Source organism: Callionymus lyra, chromosome 17, assembly GCF_982586985.1.
Source record: "Callionymus lyra chromosome 17, fCalLyr1.hap1.1, whole genome shotgun sequence".
In the NCBI taxonomy this organism is placed as follows: Eukaryota; Metazoa; Chordata; class Actinopteri; order Syngnathiformes; family Callionymidae; genus Callionymus; species Callionymus lyra.
The window spans coordinates 5,785,331-5,805,000 of NC_141834.1; the positions used below are offsets into that span (position 1 = coordinate 5,785,331).

General features: G+C 35.7%; 3 protein-coding genes across 6 annotated transcripts in view; 2 read left to right on the forward strand and 1 right to left on the reverse strand.

Annotated features, from left to right (window-relative positions):
• Nucleotides 1–9,102, reverse strand: part of nbas (NBAS subunit of NRZ tethering complex) — a 212,561-nt gene extending 203,459 nt beyond the window's left edge. The window contains exons 1-5 of the mRNA XM_087812214.1: nt 8,972–9,102; nt 8,535–8,586; nt 7,225–7,261; nt 1,505–1,582; nt 363–410 (exon numbers count right to left, since the gene is read on the reverse strand). Of these exons, the coding sequence (XP_087668340.1) occupies nt 363–410; nt 1,505–1,582; nt 7,225–7,261; nt 8,535–8,586; nt 8,972–9,064 (308 nt within the window). The 5' untranslated portion in view covers nt 9,065–9,102. The remainder of the gene's footprint in view (nt 1–362; nt 411–1,504; nt 1,583–7,224; nt 7,262–8,534; nt 8,587–8,971) is intronic.
• Nucleotides 9,103–9,318: 216 nt separating this feature from the next.
• ddx1 (DEAD (Asp-Glu-Ala-Asp) box helicase 1) lies at nt 9,319–17,673 on the forward strand. The gene is made up of 26 exons (XM_087813151.1): nt 9,319–9,370; nt 9,462–9,513; nt 9,934–9,997; nt 10,205–10,234; nt 10,311–10,407; nt 10,526–10,573; nt 10,642–10,725; nt 11,125–11,208; nt 11,285–11,361; nt 11,473–11,545; nt 11,657–11,733; nt 11,801–11,915; nt 12,009–12,147; nt 12,602–12,662; nt 12,745–12,843; nt 13,280–13,369; nt 13,940–14,128; nt 14,194–14,245; nt 14,310–14,456; nt 14,526–14,617; nt 14,694–14,766; nt 14,872–14,944; nt 15,678–15,720; nt 16,856–16,951; nt 17,052–17,172; nt 17,244–17,673. Exons 1-26 carry the CDS (start codon nt 9,355–9,357, stop codon nt 17,372–17,374), a joined length of 2,223 nt encoding a protein of 740 aa, XP_087669277.1. The 5' UTR covers nt 9,319–9,354; the 3' UTR covers nt 17,375–17,673.
• A 1,701-nt stretch (nt 17,674–19,374) lies between these two features.
• Nucleotides 19,375–19,670, forward strand: part of itsn2a (intersectin 2a) — a 45,770-nt gene continuing 45,474 nt past the window's right edge. For all 4 annotated transcript variants that reach the window (XM_087779142.1, XM_087779144.1, XM_087779145.1 and 1 more), the window contains exon 1: nt 19,375–19,439. The gene's annotated coding sequence lies outside the window, so the exon portion shown is untranslated. The remainder of the gene's footprint in view (nt 19,440–19,670) is intronic.

A 19,670-nucleotide genomic window follows, 5' to 3' on the forward strand; every position in this document is an offset into this window, starting at 1 on the left:
TTACATTTACACTTCATAGACAAGCATTTAAACAAAGTAAAACGATAGCAACTGATGAGAATGTTTCATGGATGAGTTTCCAGAATTAAATAAAAAACAGTTCCTCTTGAAATGTCCATCGTAAAAAACACACACAACAGTTGGCCAGTGATGAGGTTTTGTTGAGTATTAAAGCCTCCTAATGTTCCCATTACTCTCTAATTTAAACAGGGGGAAAACAACATTCTTTGGGTACACGCTGAGAGAGCAGCTCCTCTTAGGGGAGATGTGATTAATCACCCCATTAATTAAAAAGCCTTCTATCACTCGCACACACACATAAATGGAACGCCTCGAACTGCAGGGTAGAGTTCAGTAATTACCTAATCTCCACACACTGGTCCTGAACCACTGCCAGCAGCTTGCCGTTACTGCGAAGGAAAACAAGAGCTTGGTCAGGAATCCTTGAATACACAGGGAAGGAAGAGCAGGTTTCAATTATGTAACATGTTAGTTTAAGGAAAAGGTCTGTGGAATTCAAGTGGTCTTAACCTTGAAGCTCATCTATTATCAGGCCTTATGTATCTATAGCTTCAAAGACCCTTTGGAGGATCTTACCTAAAAACTGGCATGCTTGTATATTGTCACTTCATTATTCAAATGGCATACATTGAAGAGACCATGGTGTCTCTTTAACCCTTGTGTTATCTCACGGGTCAATGTGACCCAGGGGGACAAAAACAAATGGTTCACCTTGACTCAGAGACCGCAGTCGCCAATAAAATATATGGCGAAACATTTCCATTATCATGGAAGGAAAACTAAATGGACTAAAAGTAGTTGAACAAACAAGAATCTGTTGTCATTTACATTGATTAACAATTATTTTAATTTTGCTTAAACACAACAAAAATACACTCCAAAAAATTGACATGAACAATCTTGTTGTGTTCAATAACGCACGGTTGGCTATGGTGCATTCAACAGCTTTTGGCAGATAAAATTCAAAGTAAAACAAACTTTTACCAATTAAGATCAATGCAATAAACACGGTGCGAGTTTCACGACCTAACTGGAGAAGAAGATAAACACCAACTTCTTCAAATCAAATGCCATCTGAAGCCGTTCACTAAGAGAAAAAAAACTTCTAAGAAGAAAAAGATAAAAGAAAGGGTGTGAAGTTTGGATTGAAAATAGATAAGGGCGAGACAGAAGACTCCAAAGAGCAGCGACACAATAATCATTAGCTGGACTTAAGGGGGTTCAGAGGGTGTGAAATGAGACAGATTTTAAGGTAGAAAGCAACGGAACAGAAAAGGCTCCTGAAGCACAACAAATAACCTGTGAAATCAGTTAAGCACACGTAACACGTCCGACACGCTTGACCCAATAGACAATTAAAAATTCCCTTTGGACGTTCAGATTGAAAGAGTCAGAATTGAACGATGACCGAAAGCATGCAAAGAGATAATGCGAGTCAATTCTGCAACAACCGAGTATTGATCACGGTGTGTTCTGGACTCACCTTGCGAGCACCAACTGCCAGTTGATTTGTTTGTTTGCCAGCCGGAGGAGAGCGGGTGGAAGAGATGAGCTGGAAGGACTGAGGAGCGAAAAAGATATATTTTAAAACTTTCTAAGTATTACTTACAGTTCTTCCAACTCACATGCATTGTTTTATTTAGACGTGTCGATTGACCATGTAATAAACTATATATATATATATATATATATATATATATATATATATATATATATATATGTTTGGGGGTCAAGCATCTACACAAACATTTATTTGCGGCCCTTTAGCAGATTTCGTGTGGCGCACATTCTCCTAACCTGTACCATTCAATTTGAGAGAATAAACATTTTTAAACTTGTTTTATGGCAAGATCCAATGATTCAAAGTGAAACTAAAAGCTAATGCCCTCGAGAATTCTTTGTTGGATCTGGATGAAGATACAAGTGTTTTTTTAGTCCTGTGTATCTGGCAATACAATACGCATCACTATACATGTGTAACGATACGATATATTGCAATACTGTAGCAACAATGATTTATTGAGAAACAATAATTTTACTTTTCAGGCTTTTACAACAAAGAAATTAGCAAATACTCTGTCTAATTCAAAGTGAAGGTGCTTGTAGGAAAGTGCTTCTCAAAATATTACCAAAAAAATTGCATACGACACATACAACAATACACAACCTGGAGCAACATCCAGTACAGTATCTAGTATCTGTGAGTTTTTAACTTTAAACTTTGTTTTAAAGCCAAAATGTGTCCAAACATCAACTTTAAAAGCAGCTGGAGCCTGGTGTATCCTTTCTTTGTCAGCCATTGCTGCCATTTTGCTGGTTTTGTCGATTATTAGGCAGGGAGGAAATAACAAATGTTGCCAACTAGTGGCCAGAGGTTTAATTGCAGCACACAAATGAATAAACGCCATGAATATTTAAGTGTTAATTGTTAAATAAAACATCGAATGATTGTCTTTTATACACACCCAATGGAAATATAAACCATAAAATAACTTTGAATTCAAATAAAATGTTATTTCAAAGCTTTGTTGTTTTTTTATATTAATAAAGTGCTTTTATTAGGTTTTTGTTGTTATGGTGTCATTTTTCCCAATTGGCATCCGTTCATTTTCACATAATAATATGTTGCCCTCTTTGAAAAAAAGGCTGACCACACACATAATCCACAAGAACAAACAGTAAAATCACTTCAACAGCCTACTTTAGTTGATTGATCATTGTGGTGGTCTTTATATTTACAACAAATCCTCTGGCAGGGTTTGTGCTTTGAAGTCCTCCATTCAATTTAGCGATGTTAATCATATTCATGGAGCAGCAGCAGTTTGGTGGAATTTTTTAACAGTGCGTTTCTCTATTTTTACTCAAGTTTAAAGTAGAAATACATGACGGACAGATAAGATGTCTGTCGTTTTAGTGATTTGCAAAGAGGTTAAGAAGGAGAAAATGTTGGAAGGGTTGAGGTGAAGAAATGAAAGTCAGTGGAAGCAAGACAGACCACATGTTTTTAAATGAGAGAGGCAAGACAATGGGTGAAGAGAAGAGTGCAGGCTGGGTGGAACGGGTGAGGATGAATATAACATGACTTATGTGACTTGAATACATTGTTTCTCATTTTAAAATAAATTAGTTATTTTCATTTAGATTAAATCTGTTTTTGGGGCGATATCTTGTGTTTTTGTCGAAGAGTAAAACCGTTTAAATAAGTTAATATAACTGTTTTTGTTTAACAGATTGTATGGGACTATTTCATTTATTAGCTTCAGTTTATTAGTCAAATGGATGTGGCAGCTGAATAGATAGATTTAAAACTTTCTATCCATCTATTCAGCTGCTAGATCTAGTGGAACTGGTCTGGGCCTCCCTTGCTGTAGCTGCTGCCCCCGCGACCCCAACTTGGATAAGCTGAAGAAGACGAGACAAGACAAGGAATGGTCCGAAATAGATTTTTACAAAATCAGCTAGGCTTTAACAAAAGCTTGTCAGGACAGTATGAAACCTGTCATAATTCAAGGTTTGAAGACAGTAGCTCTGACACAGGAACCAGAGTTAGAAGACTCAGAGTTAAAGATGCTTAGGTTTTCATTAAAAGTAAGAGGAATGAGGGACAGTTTGATTTTGAGAAAAAAAGTTAGGGACTCAGATGGTTTAACACGATAGGAAGGAAAAACTAGGGGCATTGTGGGTGAATGATTTAAGAGATAAAGGGGTAAATAAACACATTTGTATCACAAGTGGAAGAAGTGACATTCTGCTCAGACTACCTTAATTCATTAAACTCGCGTGTTGGTTCCTAAATAGATATTTAATGGAATGTTTAGTTGGGAATAGAGTCACGTATGTAGCCAGTTCTGGTGTTAATTGTTTGATCTGTTGCTGGAATGATTAGGCCAATGTCGAGTAATATGTTTGAAAGTTAATTGTATTTTTCAATCCTGCGAACTCAGCAAGGACCGTGAAGTGCGGCAGTTTAAGTGAATATTAAAAAAAAAAATCTCCATGACCCTGGAAGTTCCTCTTCCACTCAGCTTTATAGCCAACATTGAGTGCTAGCATGTCCCGTGAATTACTCTGATCTCTTTAACCCGAGCAAAGTGCAAGTCGTATTTCCTGAGAAATTAATGAATCCGTCCCTATCTGCCCTTCTTATCACGCTTCTCGTCGAAAATCAGCCTCGTCAGTAATCCGCCTTCCTGAGGGGATTTAGATGACAAACCACAAAGCGAGTGAAAAAGGAAAGGATATATTTAGCCATGATATCCCACATCATCTGCAGACATAATGAGCTGCATTTATTTCACTCATTTGTTTACAGCATATTTGCGTTTTTATTTTTAAGGGTTGAAGTGTTTAACTTTAAGGTGTTTTTTTTCGTGCCATCAACTTAATTTGTTCTCCAGTTACGAGCAATCGTATCAAATTCAAAACGAATTAGTGGTTTCAGGCGAGTTGAGGATCTCAGTTTACAGAAATATTATGTAAACTCACAATACCTTACAGCTCAATAACAAAATTAGCTAAAATATCTTGGTTGTACAATGTTGGCTAATTTGACTTTTTGCTTGTCCAACATACATCTTAAAATATATTTTATATGGGAAATTATATTTTTAAAATCTTTACCATCTGACCTCTGCAATTGTTACTTTCTATCCTTCAACAAATCCAAACTTAAAACTAACATGTTCCGTATCGCAAAGTCTCTTCATTTTTATGGCCTTATTTTATAATGTGATTTTATTGTTTTCCTTTATTGACGTTGAGATTTTTTATTTCTTTTAAATATAAACGTGTTTTTATGTTGGTTTTTTATATGAATATTACTGGAAATGCAATACTTGTTATACTATATATTTATAGAAATTATTAAACTGAATAAAATTTACGTAGGTTTGTAAAATTCTACACAATGTTTTATCATTTTATTTGCGAGTACGCAACTTGCATTATAGTTATAAATAAATAATAAAATTAATAGTAATACAACAGGTGAAGATTTTTTTTGTTTTATTCTCCCCATTACACTTTATGGAGAGTAAATGTAAACCATTAATAAATCATCTCCAACTTTAATTATCAATCCTCATGTCTTAAAATAAATTATACGAGTTGGAAATACTGCGACTTAATTGAATTCATCCACAGATCAAGAGAATCCAAAGACCATAATTAAAGCAAAGGTGTTACTTTAAAAAGGATTTAATAAGCTCAGACAGACTATATTATAGTGACAAATGTACTCTAACACTCTTGCAGGATTTCCAGCAGTGAGCCAATCTGTCCAAAACAAAAAGCTCCACCATTATCATAAAAAACGAGTCACTCTAACGACCTGGTAATTGCGACCTTTTGGGAATATAGTGGAATATAGTGGAGAGGTTCTGTTTAAAACGGCAACTGCCATTTATCTCGCACCTCCTGCGTCTGTCTGACCATCTGCCGACTAATTAATTGTCAGACGAAATGTGCCGTCTTTATGGCAGTTAATCATTCTGTTCAACCGTTTTCAGAAAGTTGAATTGTCGCACCCAATAGCTTCGAGCACCAGGTAGGAAATTATTCATCCTTGTTTTATAGCGCAAAGAACAGATGGGTTACTGTGATCGTTTGACGAATTACAGAAGAGACAAAGATTTAATGTTAAAACAGGAGAAAACAGAGTCAAATTAAAGCCTGATTAAGGATGTAACAGAAAGTAAACTGTGAAACAGGCAGTCATTAGTAGCTTATTTTTAGTCTTATGACCTCAGAGCATACAGTTTTTTCAATGGAAGCCACTTGAAAAGAGAACCTATTCAAGAAGAAAGGATTTACAGACTTGGATTAAAAGTGAAAAGGAAGGTGCTATATTAGCTATGAATGGAATATTTAATAATGTAGATTAGGTAAATACTGTAACAACAGTACAAAAACAACTTTAAATATAAAGCCATCGCAAAGCCTCGGAATATCCTATGAAAAAGAAGCTCTGAATGAGATGCTTGAAGCCTTTGTCAGCATGTAAATACGAGCTATAACCATTGAATGGGAATAAATACATCAAGAAAAAGAAGCATAACAGATTGCAGGAGTCGAAAAAGCCAAAAGGAGGGAAAAGTGGTGGTTCACATTGAGCGTGGTGATGAAGGGTTAGGGAACAAAAGTATTAAAACAGTGGGTAGAAGAACAGGTAGCATATCGATATCGATACAAGTTAGAGAAACTGGTTAAAAAAGAGGAAATGGCCGAAAGCAAAGATGCGAGAAGAAAGTGGTCGAATGTGACAAAGGAATCAGCATCAAGTGAACCAGAGACAAGAATTACAATCAAAAAAATGTCATCAAAAAGTGAGGAAAAGTTACATTTCCATGTGCAGCATGACTAACCAAAGTTGAAAAAGTGAGTTCATTACGATGCAGAAATGTAAATGAATGAGAATGAAATGAGAATGAAATGAGAATGAAAATTAATAATTAAATCTGATCATGGAGTAAAAGAATGATGAGGATCAGATTGTCAATGACGCATGAAAACATTATACTCGAGAAGCTTTCTGTGGTGAGAAAATGTGAAATATTGTCTACCTACTGTCAAACAGTGCTGACAAACAATGTTATAATTGAAAGTTAATGTCATTTTCTAAATGAGGTAAAACTGCTGTAGATAGTTTAATAATATATAATACTCGTCGTCATGTTAGGTTGCAGCCTTTTAAAGGTAATAAACGTATATATTTTCAGGTTATTTAACCTGACACAGAATGTTCCAGTGAAGCAACATAAAAAAGGGCTCTGAAAAGAAGACTACATTAACCTTTTGGGTACACCGGTGGCAGCTGCTGCAGGATTTAATTAATTCTAGAGAGAAAACGCACTCTGGACTCTTTGACATCAGGCAAAACTTTGGTTCAACATTTTTAACTTTATTGAGCAACGCCTGTAGACGAAGCAATTGCGTATTTAATTAGTGTTATTTTGCCATCTCAAGTTGTTACAGGCATAGAAAAAAAAATCATAGAATAGGAGAGTATGTGCAACTGAAACAAATATTTAAAATGTGATTCAATTTAATCATAAACAAGTCTGGCTTTTTCAGTTAAATAGGAGTAATTTTATAAGTAAACACTGATCTCTGCTGGCTGGAGTTGCGTACTACAACAAATATAATGAAGCCTATGTAATAAAATACGTGTCACTTGTTTGTTTCAAGATAAGTCAGACAACTTACCTGTACCACAAATAATGGAGGATAAGGCGAAATGGACCTGGAGGAAATAGATTACATTTAGTTTGCACAATAATGGAATCAATAGACGCGACATATTTATAGCAATTGTGAAGGTGAAATGAAGGCAACTGGAATTATAGGACCAAATTAATTTCCTCTCTTTTCCCGAAATACCAGTCTTTTAAGTTTTTAAAACAGAGAGGAACAATCGCAGGGATTTTAAAATCGCAGTTCACTTTAAGTTGGCAATAGCAATTTTGGAAAAGATTGTAATCATCTGTTGAAAGACTGAAAAACAGATAACGGCTTCTAATACCAACAAAGTGGAATTTTCAAAACGTTTTATTTAGCCAAAAGTGCCCTTTGATGGTCAGCCCAACATCTACTGTATATCAATATTCAACTATTTGGAATAAGAACTCTTAACTTCTGAGAAAAAATCAGTTCAATGTACACACAGACCGATGGCAGAGAGCTGTAACAAATTAAGTATCTCACCCAGAGGTTAAAAAATGTATTTAGTCCGTTGCCAGTGCTTGAACACTTCCAAACAATGGATTCAATAATTGCTTTTTACATTTTGGTCCATTAAATTACAGAGAATATACAAATAAAAAGCATTAGCTACATTAGCTTTGTCATCAACATTACAGTAGGTACAACTTAGTGACTAAAAAACTTTTTGTTTTAGAATAATAAACAACAATTCACAAACAGTTCTACTCATTTTTTAAGTGACATTTAATGTTACAAATAAAGCTCGCGATAGAAAACCAAGCAGTATAAGGAAATCTATTTTATTCACGTTTTATATAGTACACACACTTATATATAGTATCTGAGTCGAAGCTGTGTTTTGATTTTGTTTTGATGTAAAAGGCCTTTATTTGTCTTAAGTCACTTATTTTGTGTGCATTTGTGTTTGTTTTAGTTGTTCTTTTCATACAAATGCAAATGACGGACACCAACTTCATGTTTAATACATCACTGGCCATACTTGTAATAAGGAAATTGGGGAATAAAGGAAAAGGGACAGTTTGACTTTTAATATAGTAATGTAGTTATTCAGTCAAAACCTCAATAAGGATCATAAATGTCCTTTTCATGTTAATATTTAGTTCAGCAAAATGTTTATCAGTAGTTCATAATGTATTTAGGAAGACCAAGTGCTAAACAACAAACTAAAATAAGAAATATACAGCCTCTCAATGTCATTCACATGCCTTTAAAACATATAAATAATGAAACATAAAGAATTCGAATTGCTCTTTGAAATACCTTATGGTCGAAAGTGTGACTTAACATCTTACCTGACACAGCTTTGGCAATAAGAGAGCTGTTGTGTTCTTTATTCCCTCGCAACTGAAATTATATTAAAAGGTTATAGGGTTAAGAATTGTTAACACATTAGCAAAATAACAGAGGAAAGTAAATTCATTTTAAATAACAACCGGTTTCTAGGATATTTATGTTTAACATAGTATGTAACTTTAAAGGGCTGGAACACAGGATGATGCAAAAGCTAACAGTGTATTAGCCACGTTTAGAATTGTCTTAAATAAATGTAACTTCAGTTTTTTAAATGAAGGAAGTAAGCTTTAAAACAGATGTACTCGACGAGCTGTAATTCAAGTGTAAACATACGTGGCTCTGAGGTTAGCAACGTCGCAGGTGAACATTGACGTTTGTGTTTTCAAGAGCTCCACACAGCAAAGTTAGCAAACAGTCAAGTGAAAGCTCGACTCACCTGAGTGTCAGCCTCCGGCGGCCATTCCGTAATAACGAGTAAATCATACAAAATGTTTTCCTCTTCTTCATCCATCGGACTTTTTTCAGCCATGTTGGCGGAGTGAACTGTCAAACACTACGGCGGCCTGTGTGAGACAAAATAAAAAAATCGAACCTGAGCCAGAACTTTATTTAGTAAAGTAAAATGACAAAGTATTTTATTTTAATCGGATAATAATGTTTTAAATGTCATTTCACGAGAATGTATTTTTAATCTAAATGATAATGCTCATTGGCGCAAGCTGATACAAAACGGAACCATTATTCATTCGGACGGAAAAGTTAACGAGTAGCACCGCCGGTCCACCTGTCACATCCGGTTCAGTTGCAATCGCAGCAGACATGGCAGCATTTTCTGGTGAGATTTATCAGATTTATGTTCCTGATTTTCATTTCAATATACCATTTAAAGTAATTTCTGTTCTTATATACTCTTGGTGTTCCCGCAGAAATGGGTGTTATGGCCGAAATTGCTCAGGCAGTGGAGGAAATGGACTGGCTGTGAGTAACTAGTTCATGTGCCTTCTGACGTCTGTCAGTGACGGATAGTTTGTATATTTAAGGGGATTTAAAACAATTGTGGGCATTGATGTTTAAAATAAAATGTTTCATTTTTACTAAACAAAACTACTTATGATTACAAATAAATACATCCAATGGCAGATGCTCAGTCAAATGTCAGTAAAACTTTATATGTTGACATGTTTGGAAAATCTTACTAATATGTTACTCGTGTTCATTAATAAACCCAGAGTTCTTACTTAGTAATCTCAGTTACAATCAATTATACTGGTGAAGGATGAATGAAATGATATGAAGAAATCATGTCTTCAATATATTACATTTATATCTATACAGGGACTCAAATATTTCAGTCAAATATTTGTTCTGACTGAATAAAAAAAATGTCAACTGTTTCAGACTTCCAACTGACATCCAGGCAGAATCCATCCCCTTGATTCTTGGCGGAGGAGACGTACTAATGGTCTGTTTATGTTTACTTTTTTACCTCTGTAAAAAAGTGCTTTTATTGTACAAATAAGAACACATTTTCAAGGCTACCATGCTGGTGTTATTCAGCAAAAAATCTTCTAATAAATTCACTTATTTATTTACTCGGTTTACATCTCTTTATGTATACAAACTTTAAATGTGTTAACCAAAAGGTCTACGTTTTTTTCTTCATCGCCAGGCTGCTGAAACTGGAAGTGGTAAAACAGGAGTAAGTCCCACACATTGCCTTTGTATTTCATTTCTTTGTATCTTTTTAATTTATTGAAAAAAAAAAAAATTCCCAGGCCTTCAGTATTCCTGTGATCCAGATTGTACATGAAACACTGAGTGATCAAAAAGAGGGTAAAAAGGGAAGAGCTTCGATCAAAACAGGAGGAGCAAGTAAGCAAACTCTCGTTTTTAAATGATAACGATATGTATCCAACTTATTTTCTGTTAAAGTGAGATCTACAAAATGGCTTAATGATCTAAAACATGATTTCTATTTCTCTTTTTTTAGTCTTTAACAATTGGCAGATGAATCCTTATGACCGCAGTCCAGCATTTGGTAAGATTTAATTAACAATAAAATTGAAGTGCAACAGGGAAATAAGTTTGGATTTGTTGTCTTTGAAGCAATCGGTCCAGATGGATTGTGCTGCCAGAGCAGAGAGTTCAAAGAGTGGCACGGCTGCCGTACGACTCAAGGGGTCACAAAAGGTATGTATTCTTGGTAGTTTTAATGTAGTTATTTTGTTATTTTTTTGATAATTGTTGCATTTTCTCCCTGAACAAAATTTCTTGAAAGACACTAGTGTTTATTCTAATAATCACATCAGTTAGTTGTTTTTCTTTTCTAATAGTGGCATAAAATAATTTCCCATGTTTTGAGAATGTATGGAGCCCCTAATGTCGTGTAAAAAAATAAATAATTAAATGTTTGCATTGGGAAATTGAACAGACTTTAAACTTAAGAAACTTAAGCTTAGTAGTAGACTCTGCAGCTTAGTGCCTGGTGTGCACATGTTTTTTAACTTTCTCTTTTTATGTATCCCATTATGTGCTATATGTTTATGTTGTGTTATTATCTGAATCATTCATATTCATTTATTTTTCCAGGGAAGTACTACTATGAAGTGACCTGTCATGATCAAGGTCTCTGTCGTGTCGGCTGGTCCACACTCCAGGCAGCGCTTGACCTTGGTAAGACACTATTTGCATTCTACCATCATCTAAAACAAACACTTTTAACTACTTTTGTACGTGTATCATTCATTAGGAACGGATAAGTTTGGGTTCGGTTTCGGTGGAACTGGAAAGAAATCCAACAATAAGCAGTTTGACAGCTATGGCGAGGTCAGTGTTACCATAAAATATACCTTTTTTCTTCCCACGTTTAGGAAATTTGAGAGACCATCCTGTTTTTATTACTAAAAGAAAGCTAAATATTATTTTTATTTTTCTCAGGAATTTACAATGCACGACACTATTGGCTGCTACCTGGACCTTGAAAAGAGCCAGATTTTCTTCTCTAAGAACGGTACAGTACCAGCCCGACATTTGTCCACTGACAGAGAATGTTTCCCATTTAGAATCTACTGGTTTTAGTTGATACTGCTACTGTTTTTTATATTTAATTTATTCTTTTTAGGCAATGATTTGGGTGTGGCATTTGAGATTCCTCAGCAATTGAGGAATCAGTCTTTCTTTGCCTCCTGCGTTCTCAAGGTATTACCTTTATTAATTGAAAATATTTCAAAGGTTTTCATGTTTATGATGATTGTTTTTCTTTCAGAACGCAGAACTGAAGTTTAACTTTGGTGGGACACCATTTAAAAATCCACCTAAAAGCGGATATGTGGCCCTGGATAAAGCCCCTGACGGACACACGGTCAAGTCATCTCAAACTGGTACAAGAACTTAATTTAAAGCACAAAATCGATTGTTTGTGTCGGTAGTTTACGGACCTGGGTTATTGTTAACATTTTCGTTCCACATTGCAGGCAGTGCCAAAGTGAGTCAAGTCAAGGCGTCGTCCAACGCACCCAAAGCTTTGATCATCGAGCCATCTAAGGAGCTGGCGGAGCAGACGCTCAACAACGTGACAAACTTTAAGAAATATGTGGTGGATCCTAAACTCAGGTGGGAAATAAATAGAGTAGAGAATACACATTTATTACTACTGACTATCAGTACCACTCCCAACGTCTTTAATTTAAAAAAATGTATATCCAAAAATATAATGTAGCTCATATAATTGTTTTTGTTTACTTCCTTAATTTTTTTTAGTTTGTCTTAACGTGAAGTTACATAAAATAGTTTTTCTAATCCAAATAAATAAGTGGGAGAACTTGGATTTTTTTTTTTTCATTTTAAACCTGTTTTGTCTTTTAGATAATTCTTTCGTCATTTTTTGCTTTAAGTTACATTTTGCCTAAATTTAACTTGAATCAATAGTGGTAGACTAGGTTGCATTTTAATTGCGATCTGAATCCAAAACCTTTGGTGGTTTAGAAACTTTACAAAGGGACTTTGTTGTGTTTCTAAATTATTTAATTTAATTTACGACCGTAATAATGACGCTGTATGGCTGCAGGGAGCTGTTGGTGATCGGTGGTGTACCTGCGAAGGATCAAATGGCTGCACTGGAGCAAGGGGTATGTCAAAATTCTACAATGTCTAAGAGCAGCAAGTGTAGCGTGATGTTGTTTATCTTATTATTGGATTATTGTTCACCAGGTCGACATTGTGGTGGGAACTCCTGGCAGACTCGACGACCTTGTTTCTACTGGGAAGCTCAGCTTGTCTCAAGTTCGTTTTCTAGTCCTGGATGAGTGTGTAAGTCCTTATAACATGTTATATGTTATATATATATAACATGGAATATGTTGTTGAAAATGATGCTGTCTTGGGTACATTGAACAATTTGGTTGTGGCTCCCCCTAGTGTCAGAAAAGTGTAGCGTTAATGATAAAGAACATCTGTTAACTCATACCTTTTAAGTTATAAGAGGAAGTCTCTTTGGTTCAGTTTCACTCATTGTCTTCCTGTTAAGTTAAGGTCTCTCAGTAATTCATATGAAAACACTGTTGTAAAGCAGTTTGGTGGTCACATGACACTCACCGACTCTCCAGGCAGGTCTTCTAGACAAAGTTAAATAGTGGAGAAGATTTTTAAAATATGAACCAGAGTTCGAAAATCTCAAAATGTTGCGTGGTATTTCTTAAATAAGCTTTCAATTGAAGTTCTGCTACTGTTTTATCTCTGTCTGTAGGATGGTCTTCTATCAGCAGGCTACACTGACTTCATCAACAGGATCCATAACCAAATCCCGCAGGTTACTTCAGATGGCAAAAGACTTCAGGTAATATAGATTTAAAACTGTGTGTGTGTGAATGTATTTGTATGTGTGTTGATATCATTTTCATGTAACGACTCCCTGTTTACCTGTTCGATTTTCTTATATTAGTGCAAATCCTTCAACTTTGAAGTAAGAAGTAGAAAGTGACATCATTGTGTGTGGGGATACTTTCATTTAACTTGACCTAGACTTTACAGAAATAGTTTGTGAACGAGAGACACCATCAAAAAAAGATGATTTTGTTTGCTATAATAACATATAGAGCAAGGCTTTTCCTTGATTTTCTGGAACTCTTGTTGTGTTCTCAGTTTTATCTTGACCTTTAAAGTATATACTTTATTGAATATTGTTTTGATTGTTTAAGAGCTTTGTGACCCTGGTCTGGAAAAGTGCTATATAAATAAAAATTACTTACTTACTTTTACCAAACATCTGTTTGTGCACTCATGTAATTCACTTGTCTTTTTCTTAGCTTTATTTATTTTAGTTATTTGTACTTTACAAGTATTACTTTTTACAAGATGAATAAAGCTACATTTTAATAAATCTTTATTTTATTTTATTTTTTTCAAGGTCATTGTGTGCTCTGCCACCCTGCACTCATTCGATGTGAAGAAACTCTCAGAGCGCATCATGCACTTCCCGACCTGGGTGGACTTGAAAGGGGAGGACTCTGTCCCCGAGACCGTCCACCACGTGGTGGTGCCTGTCAACCCAAAGAAGGATCGACTCTGGGAGAGTCTCGGAAAGAACTGTATCACGGTAGGTCCAACGTTTAAAGCCCCCAAAAAAATAATGTATTACTAGTTTTGTTTTACGTTTGATAGACGGATGAAGTTCACGCCAAAGACAACACCAGACCTGGAGCCAATAGTTCAGGTGGGTCTTCATCGCCACCCTGTGTTCAGGTGCTTATAAATGTAACTTTGTGTTTTTGTTCCAGAAATGTGGTCGGAGGCCATCAAGAAGTTGAAGGGTGAATACACAGTAAGAGCCATCAAGGAGCACAAAATGGACCAGGCCATCATATTCTGCCGCACGAAGATCGACTGTGACAACATGGAGCAGTACTTTATCCAGCAAGGAGGAGGTAGGAAGCTCGCTCGCTTGCTCGCACCTCTTGTCCTCACACCGACTCGTTATTATTTTATTTTCAAAGGTCCAAACAGCAAGAACCACCAGTTATCCTGTGTATGTCTCCATGGTGACCGCAAGCCCCAAGAAAGGAAGACCAACTTGGATCGATTCAAGGTTTAAAAAAAAAAAAAAAAAAAGCTACATAATTGCTCTTCTTTGATTAAATTCCTGTTATTGTTTGTTTTCTAAGAGGAAGGAAGTAAGACATCTGATCTGTACGGATGTTGCTGCCAGAGGAATCGACATCCACGGTGTTCCATACGGTAAGTAAATGAAGAAACTAAGTGATTTATTAGGTGGGTCTTCATCGCCACCCTACATGTGCTAGATTTGAATCAGCTTATTTGTTATCACATCTCTCCAATCAGTGATCAACGTGACCTTGCCAGATGAGAAGCAGAACTACGTCCATCGTATCGGCAGAGTTGGCAGAGCAGAAAGGTTTGACTTGCAATGAAACATTTATTTTAAATTTAAAGATTAATGTATTGAAAAATAAATTCTGCTGAATGTAGTATAACATGTGTGAATTGGATGTATAGTGTTGTTAGGGGTTTCAACATTTACGTTGTTTTCTATAAATGTAACCAGATCTTTCCATTGCAGTTGCGCTGTATTACCACTAGAGTGTTCTGTCTCAATTCAAATACCTCCAACTTAATCCACTTAAGACAAAAAAATATGAATGCTTTTACGCCCGCTTATAATAGCTATACAATATGTACAACATCTAAGCCAACATAACTCATAAACACAGTACTTTATTTAACAAATTTTTCAGACTATACTCAACACTTAACATCCTTTTTAATTTTCTGTACAATCAACAGAGCGCCTGATATATTAATTCTGCTTGTACTTACTGACATTTAACCAATGTTATGTGATACACAGCACTCAGAATCACCATAGTATTACTTTGTAAAAGGTTATTGATTGATTTAAGATGTTTATGATTTGTAACCGTTAACACGTTGACAACCCTAATTGTCGTTGAATGCACTCTTGGTTTACCTTAGTTTAAAAAAATGTACCAAACTTAAATGACCACAGACCTGGCAGGCCACATTTGGCCCCTGGACCTTGATATTGCCATGTGATAAGAAAAGCCTTTATTTCAAGCATAAGGCCTATCATTGTTATTGATTTATTTGTTTCCTTCTCCTGAATGTAGAATGGGTTTGGCCATCTCCTTGGTTGCAATGGAGAAAGAGAAGGTAAGCTTGATTTTTGTCATTTAATTTTTCTTTTCATACAAATAACACACATATTTTAACCTGCTTTCGCATTTAGCTGCCTTAAAACTGCAAAAAAAGACTTTGTAATCCCTGCTGAGAGGCAGCTTGGCTGCTTCCTCAGCCAGGTAAAAGAAGATATATTTTATGAAAATATCTCTCTACTCATGGTGTAAATATATGTCCGCATTGTCCCCTGCAACAGAAGACGGTCATCAAGTCCACTCATGTTAATGAATTAATACTCGATAAAGTCATAATGATTCTGTCTTTGGGACAAAACACCTGGAAAGTAATTTGTAACTGTAGACCATAGAATGTAAACGCAATCGCAAACATGATGTGATGCAGTAAACACCTGAAGATAATTTGTGACCCTCATTTACTTAATTAGTTTGGTATTTTGGTACATATTCCTATTATTGAAGTAATCATAAATAACAGTTTTGTCGGAAATTCAAATGATGTCTTTGACTTATTGTACTTTTATAACAAGTTTGTTGGAAATAAATTGATTTATTAAATGAGATTTATTTGAATTCAGCGATTAACAAAGTAGAACAATGATGATGTACTGAATATTAAACCTGAACAACATTGATATTCATTATTTATTAAAAAATTTTACTGTGTTGTATATGATGACAGCTAGGTTTTCTTTTTGTGTGATTCATGACAGTTCTTTATTCAGTCGTTGTTTTATTTATTTATTTTTATGGTGTTTTTTAATGAATAAATGTGATATGGCAGAGTTGTGTTTATCTAAATACTGATTCTGTTTGGGTTTATGTCTATAGTAATTGTAGTATAGTTGTAATAATCTAACTTTATTATTAAGTCTACCACTATTGAATTTGTTTAACATAATGGTTGTAGTTATACTAACAGACCACTAGATGGTAGTGTTGTGTTATATAAAAAATAAAAATAAATCCATTAAACTGATTGATGAAGTTTAATATTTTAGCATCCTTTACAGATCATTACGTCTCTTGAAAGGTCTCTTTGAAAAGTATTATGTTCTGTAAAATGGATATTATACAGCTACTGAATCCTACCTGCTGAAATCAGCGGAACCATGAAGTTGTGACACTCATGCTGGACTTCCTGCCTGCAGGTGTGGTACCATGTGTGTCCTAACCGAGGCCGAGGCTGCTACAACACTCGCCTGAAGGAAGACGGAGGCTGCACCATCTGGTACAACGAAAAGGAGGTGAGGAAAGACTGGAACTGTAAAGAGATGATGAACATTCATAAGTTACTTAACTATCATATATAATGAGTAATAATACATTTTATTTTTTTTCCCATAGCTTCTCTCTGATATAGAGGAACATCTGAAGTGCACCATCACACAATGTGAGCCCGACATTAAAGTACCCCTCGATGAGTTTGACGGGAAGGTCACGTACGGCCAGAGGAAGAAGCTTGGAGGTACGTTTATCTAAAGATCCGTATCTACCACGTCTAGATAATTAAAAAGACTTATCGCCTCATCTCTGCAGGTGGGAACTACTCGGGTCACGTGGATGTTCTGGCCCCGACGGTCCACGAGCTGGCTCACCTTGAGAGAGAAGCCCAGAGCTCTTTCCTCCACCTGGGATACATGCCCAACCAGCTCTTCAGAGCCTTCTAAACCAATCAAGATCAACACAGAGTGCTAAGAGGGAGCAGTAGCTATTATTATTTCCTATTTCACACCTTTGATTTGTAAATGTAAGGGCAGTTAAAACATGGGAAAATGGAAAAAAAGGCCAATAAATTTTAGTTATGGATTTATTTTAATAACATGCAGCAGATGGTTGTGTCAACATCTGAACTGTGATGCTTTATTAGAGGAGTTAAGGTGTTTATTTAACTACAGAATGCCGTGATCTACTGCTCTGCTCGGATTGAAGTTATTCAAAGCTTTCTGAAATAAACCTTTCAATCATCTGACGCCTCTTTTTTTTTTAAGCAAATTCCACTTTATAATTCTGGGCCGAGTGAAGGAGGAGAAGAGTGGCCTCGACCATCATTGAGCTGAAGTGCAAGGGTCGCCCAGAGGAGGTTATGGTTAAGAGGGTTCGTGGCCACCTCACCATCCAGGCTAGAGAGAGTGTGATGGTGTCTAGGGAGTGAACCTGGGACACTGGGATTCGCTGCTGAACCCTCTGGAGGTGTCGTAGGCCTATGGAAGAAATATCCTAGACGTAGGGCGACCACTTAACATACTCAAAGGGTGCCATCACTCACTTGACCTTCCCACAGAGTCTCATCGGTGCCTGGTGTGAAGAGAGGGATTTCAACATCTAGTCCAACAGATCAGACATTTGTTTCATTTAACTCGAAGTTTTGTTATATAGCAACATCTGTCATGCCTTTCTTTAAATTCTTAATTTTGACACTAATGTGAGTCTATAAAGGTAAACTATATGTGAGTGATGACTATAGATAAACTTGTGTGTGAGGTCCTCATTTCATTATTAAGTATGTATTTGTTTTTTGCAGATCGAAAGCTAAATTGTACAGGTTATGTGCCTTTTAGCACATAACCTGACATGGTTTCTATTCATTTAAAGATCTGTTCATCTCTGTGGTGCAGAAGGAGCTACAGCGCTCCCATTCTTGATTGTGTTGCGCAACTGAGTTCGAGCATGCTGCTCAGTTATTCTATGAAAATCAGTCATGGTTTTTTTTTATTACTTTTTATTTAACATTTTTTGCAGTATTCACACAGACAGAACCAAAACTAATACAAAAGAAACAAAAAACAAAACCACAACAACAACACAGAAATAAAGTAAAAATACAGTCAGGCAGAGTAATTTGTAATGTACATTTGTTCTTCTGGGACAACATCTTGAACAACAATGTTTTTCAAAAGACCAAGTTTAACATTACAATCTTGAATCAATGGCATCCTCTCTTTCTTTATATGAAAACCACTTCTTCCACTTTTGTGCATATTTTTCATTTCTCAACCTAAGAGAGAAGGTGATTTGTTCCATTACACAGATTCCATTTACAACATTACTCCATTGCTTTTTTTGATCATCTACTACAAGACATTTTTGTGTCTTTTACCTCAAGAATATATCCATAATTATTTTTTTGTTTGTTTTATTCAATGTTTCAGTTTCATAAAAACACCTCAATTACGTTTCCAAAAAATAGATTCTGATCAGATTTTCTATCTTTATCACCAGTAAATGTATAAATAAAGATACAAATTGTAAGTCTTATTTCAGACACCCGATTAAAATCCCCTTCACTTTTATTTACGGATGAATTGGATCAGTTACACCTTACACTTAACACTTTTATTGCCAGTTATATAAACACATGTGATTGTGTGTGTGTGTGTGTGTGGTGTCAGTACAGAAAAAAACAATAAAATAAGACAGCACACAAAGTAAGCGATAAAAAAAAACAACCAAGCGACTACATTTAAATACAACGCGTTTTTTAGTGTCGTTCCACAATCTTTTCCTATTTGTCTTTACAAGTTCTAAACCTCATTTATTTTTAAACACATCCGCTGAAAAGCTTTACTCTGAAACAGGAAACGTGCATACAACATGTGACTTGATTGGTCTCGGCTCTTGACCACGCCCTCCCTGCTGCTGGTTCTGAGCCTCACACACACACACACTCACACACACACACACACACTATTTCATCCTGGATGTCTGAACACCGCTGCGCTTCTCCCGCAACAGGTAAACATTCACACCTTTATATTTCACATGACGAACCTCAGGTCATATTTTAAACACAGCCTTATGTTTCTACACATTTATATCTGCTGTAACGTTACATTAGTTTCATTTATTTTGACATTTAAACAGCGAGACACGAGGGTTCAACGCTGCAGTTGTTCATATATATTTTTATATATACGGTTAAAAATATACATATATATCTATCACTGAATGTTTATTATCCTCGTG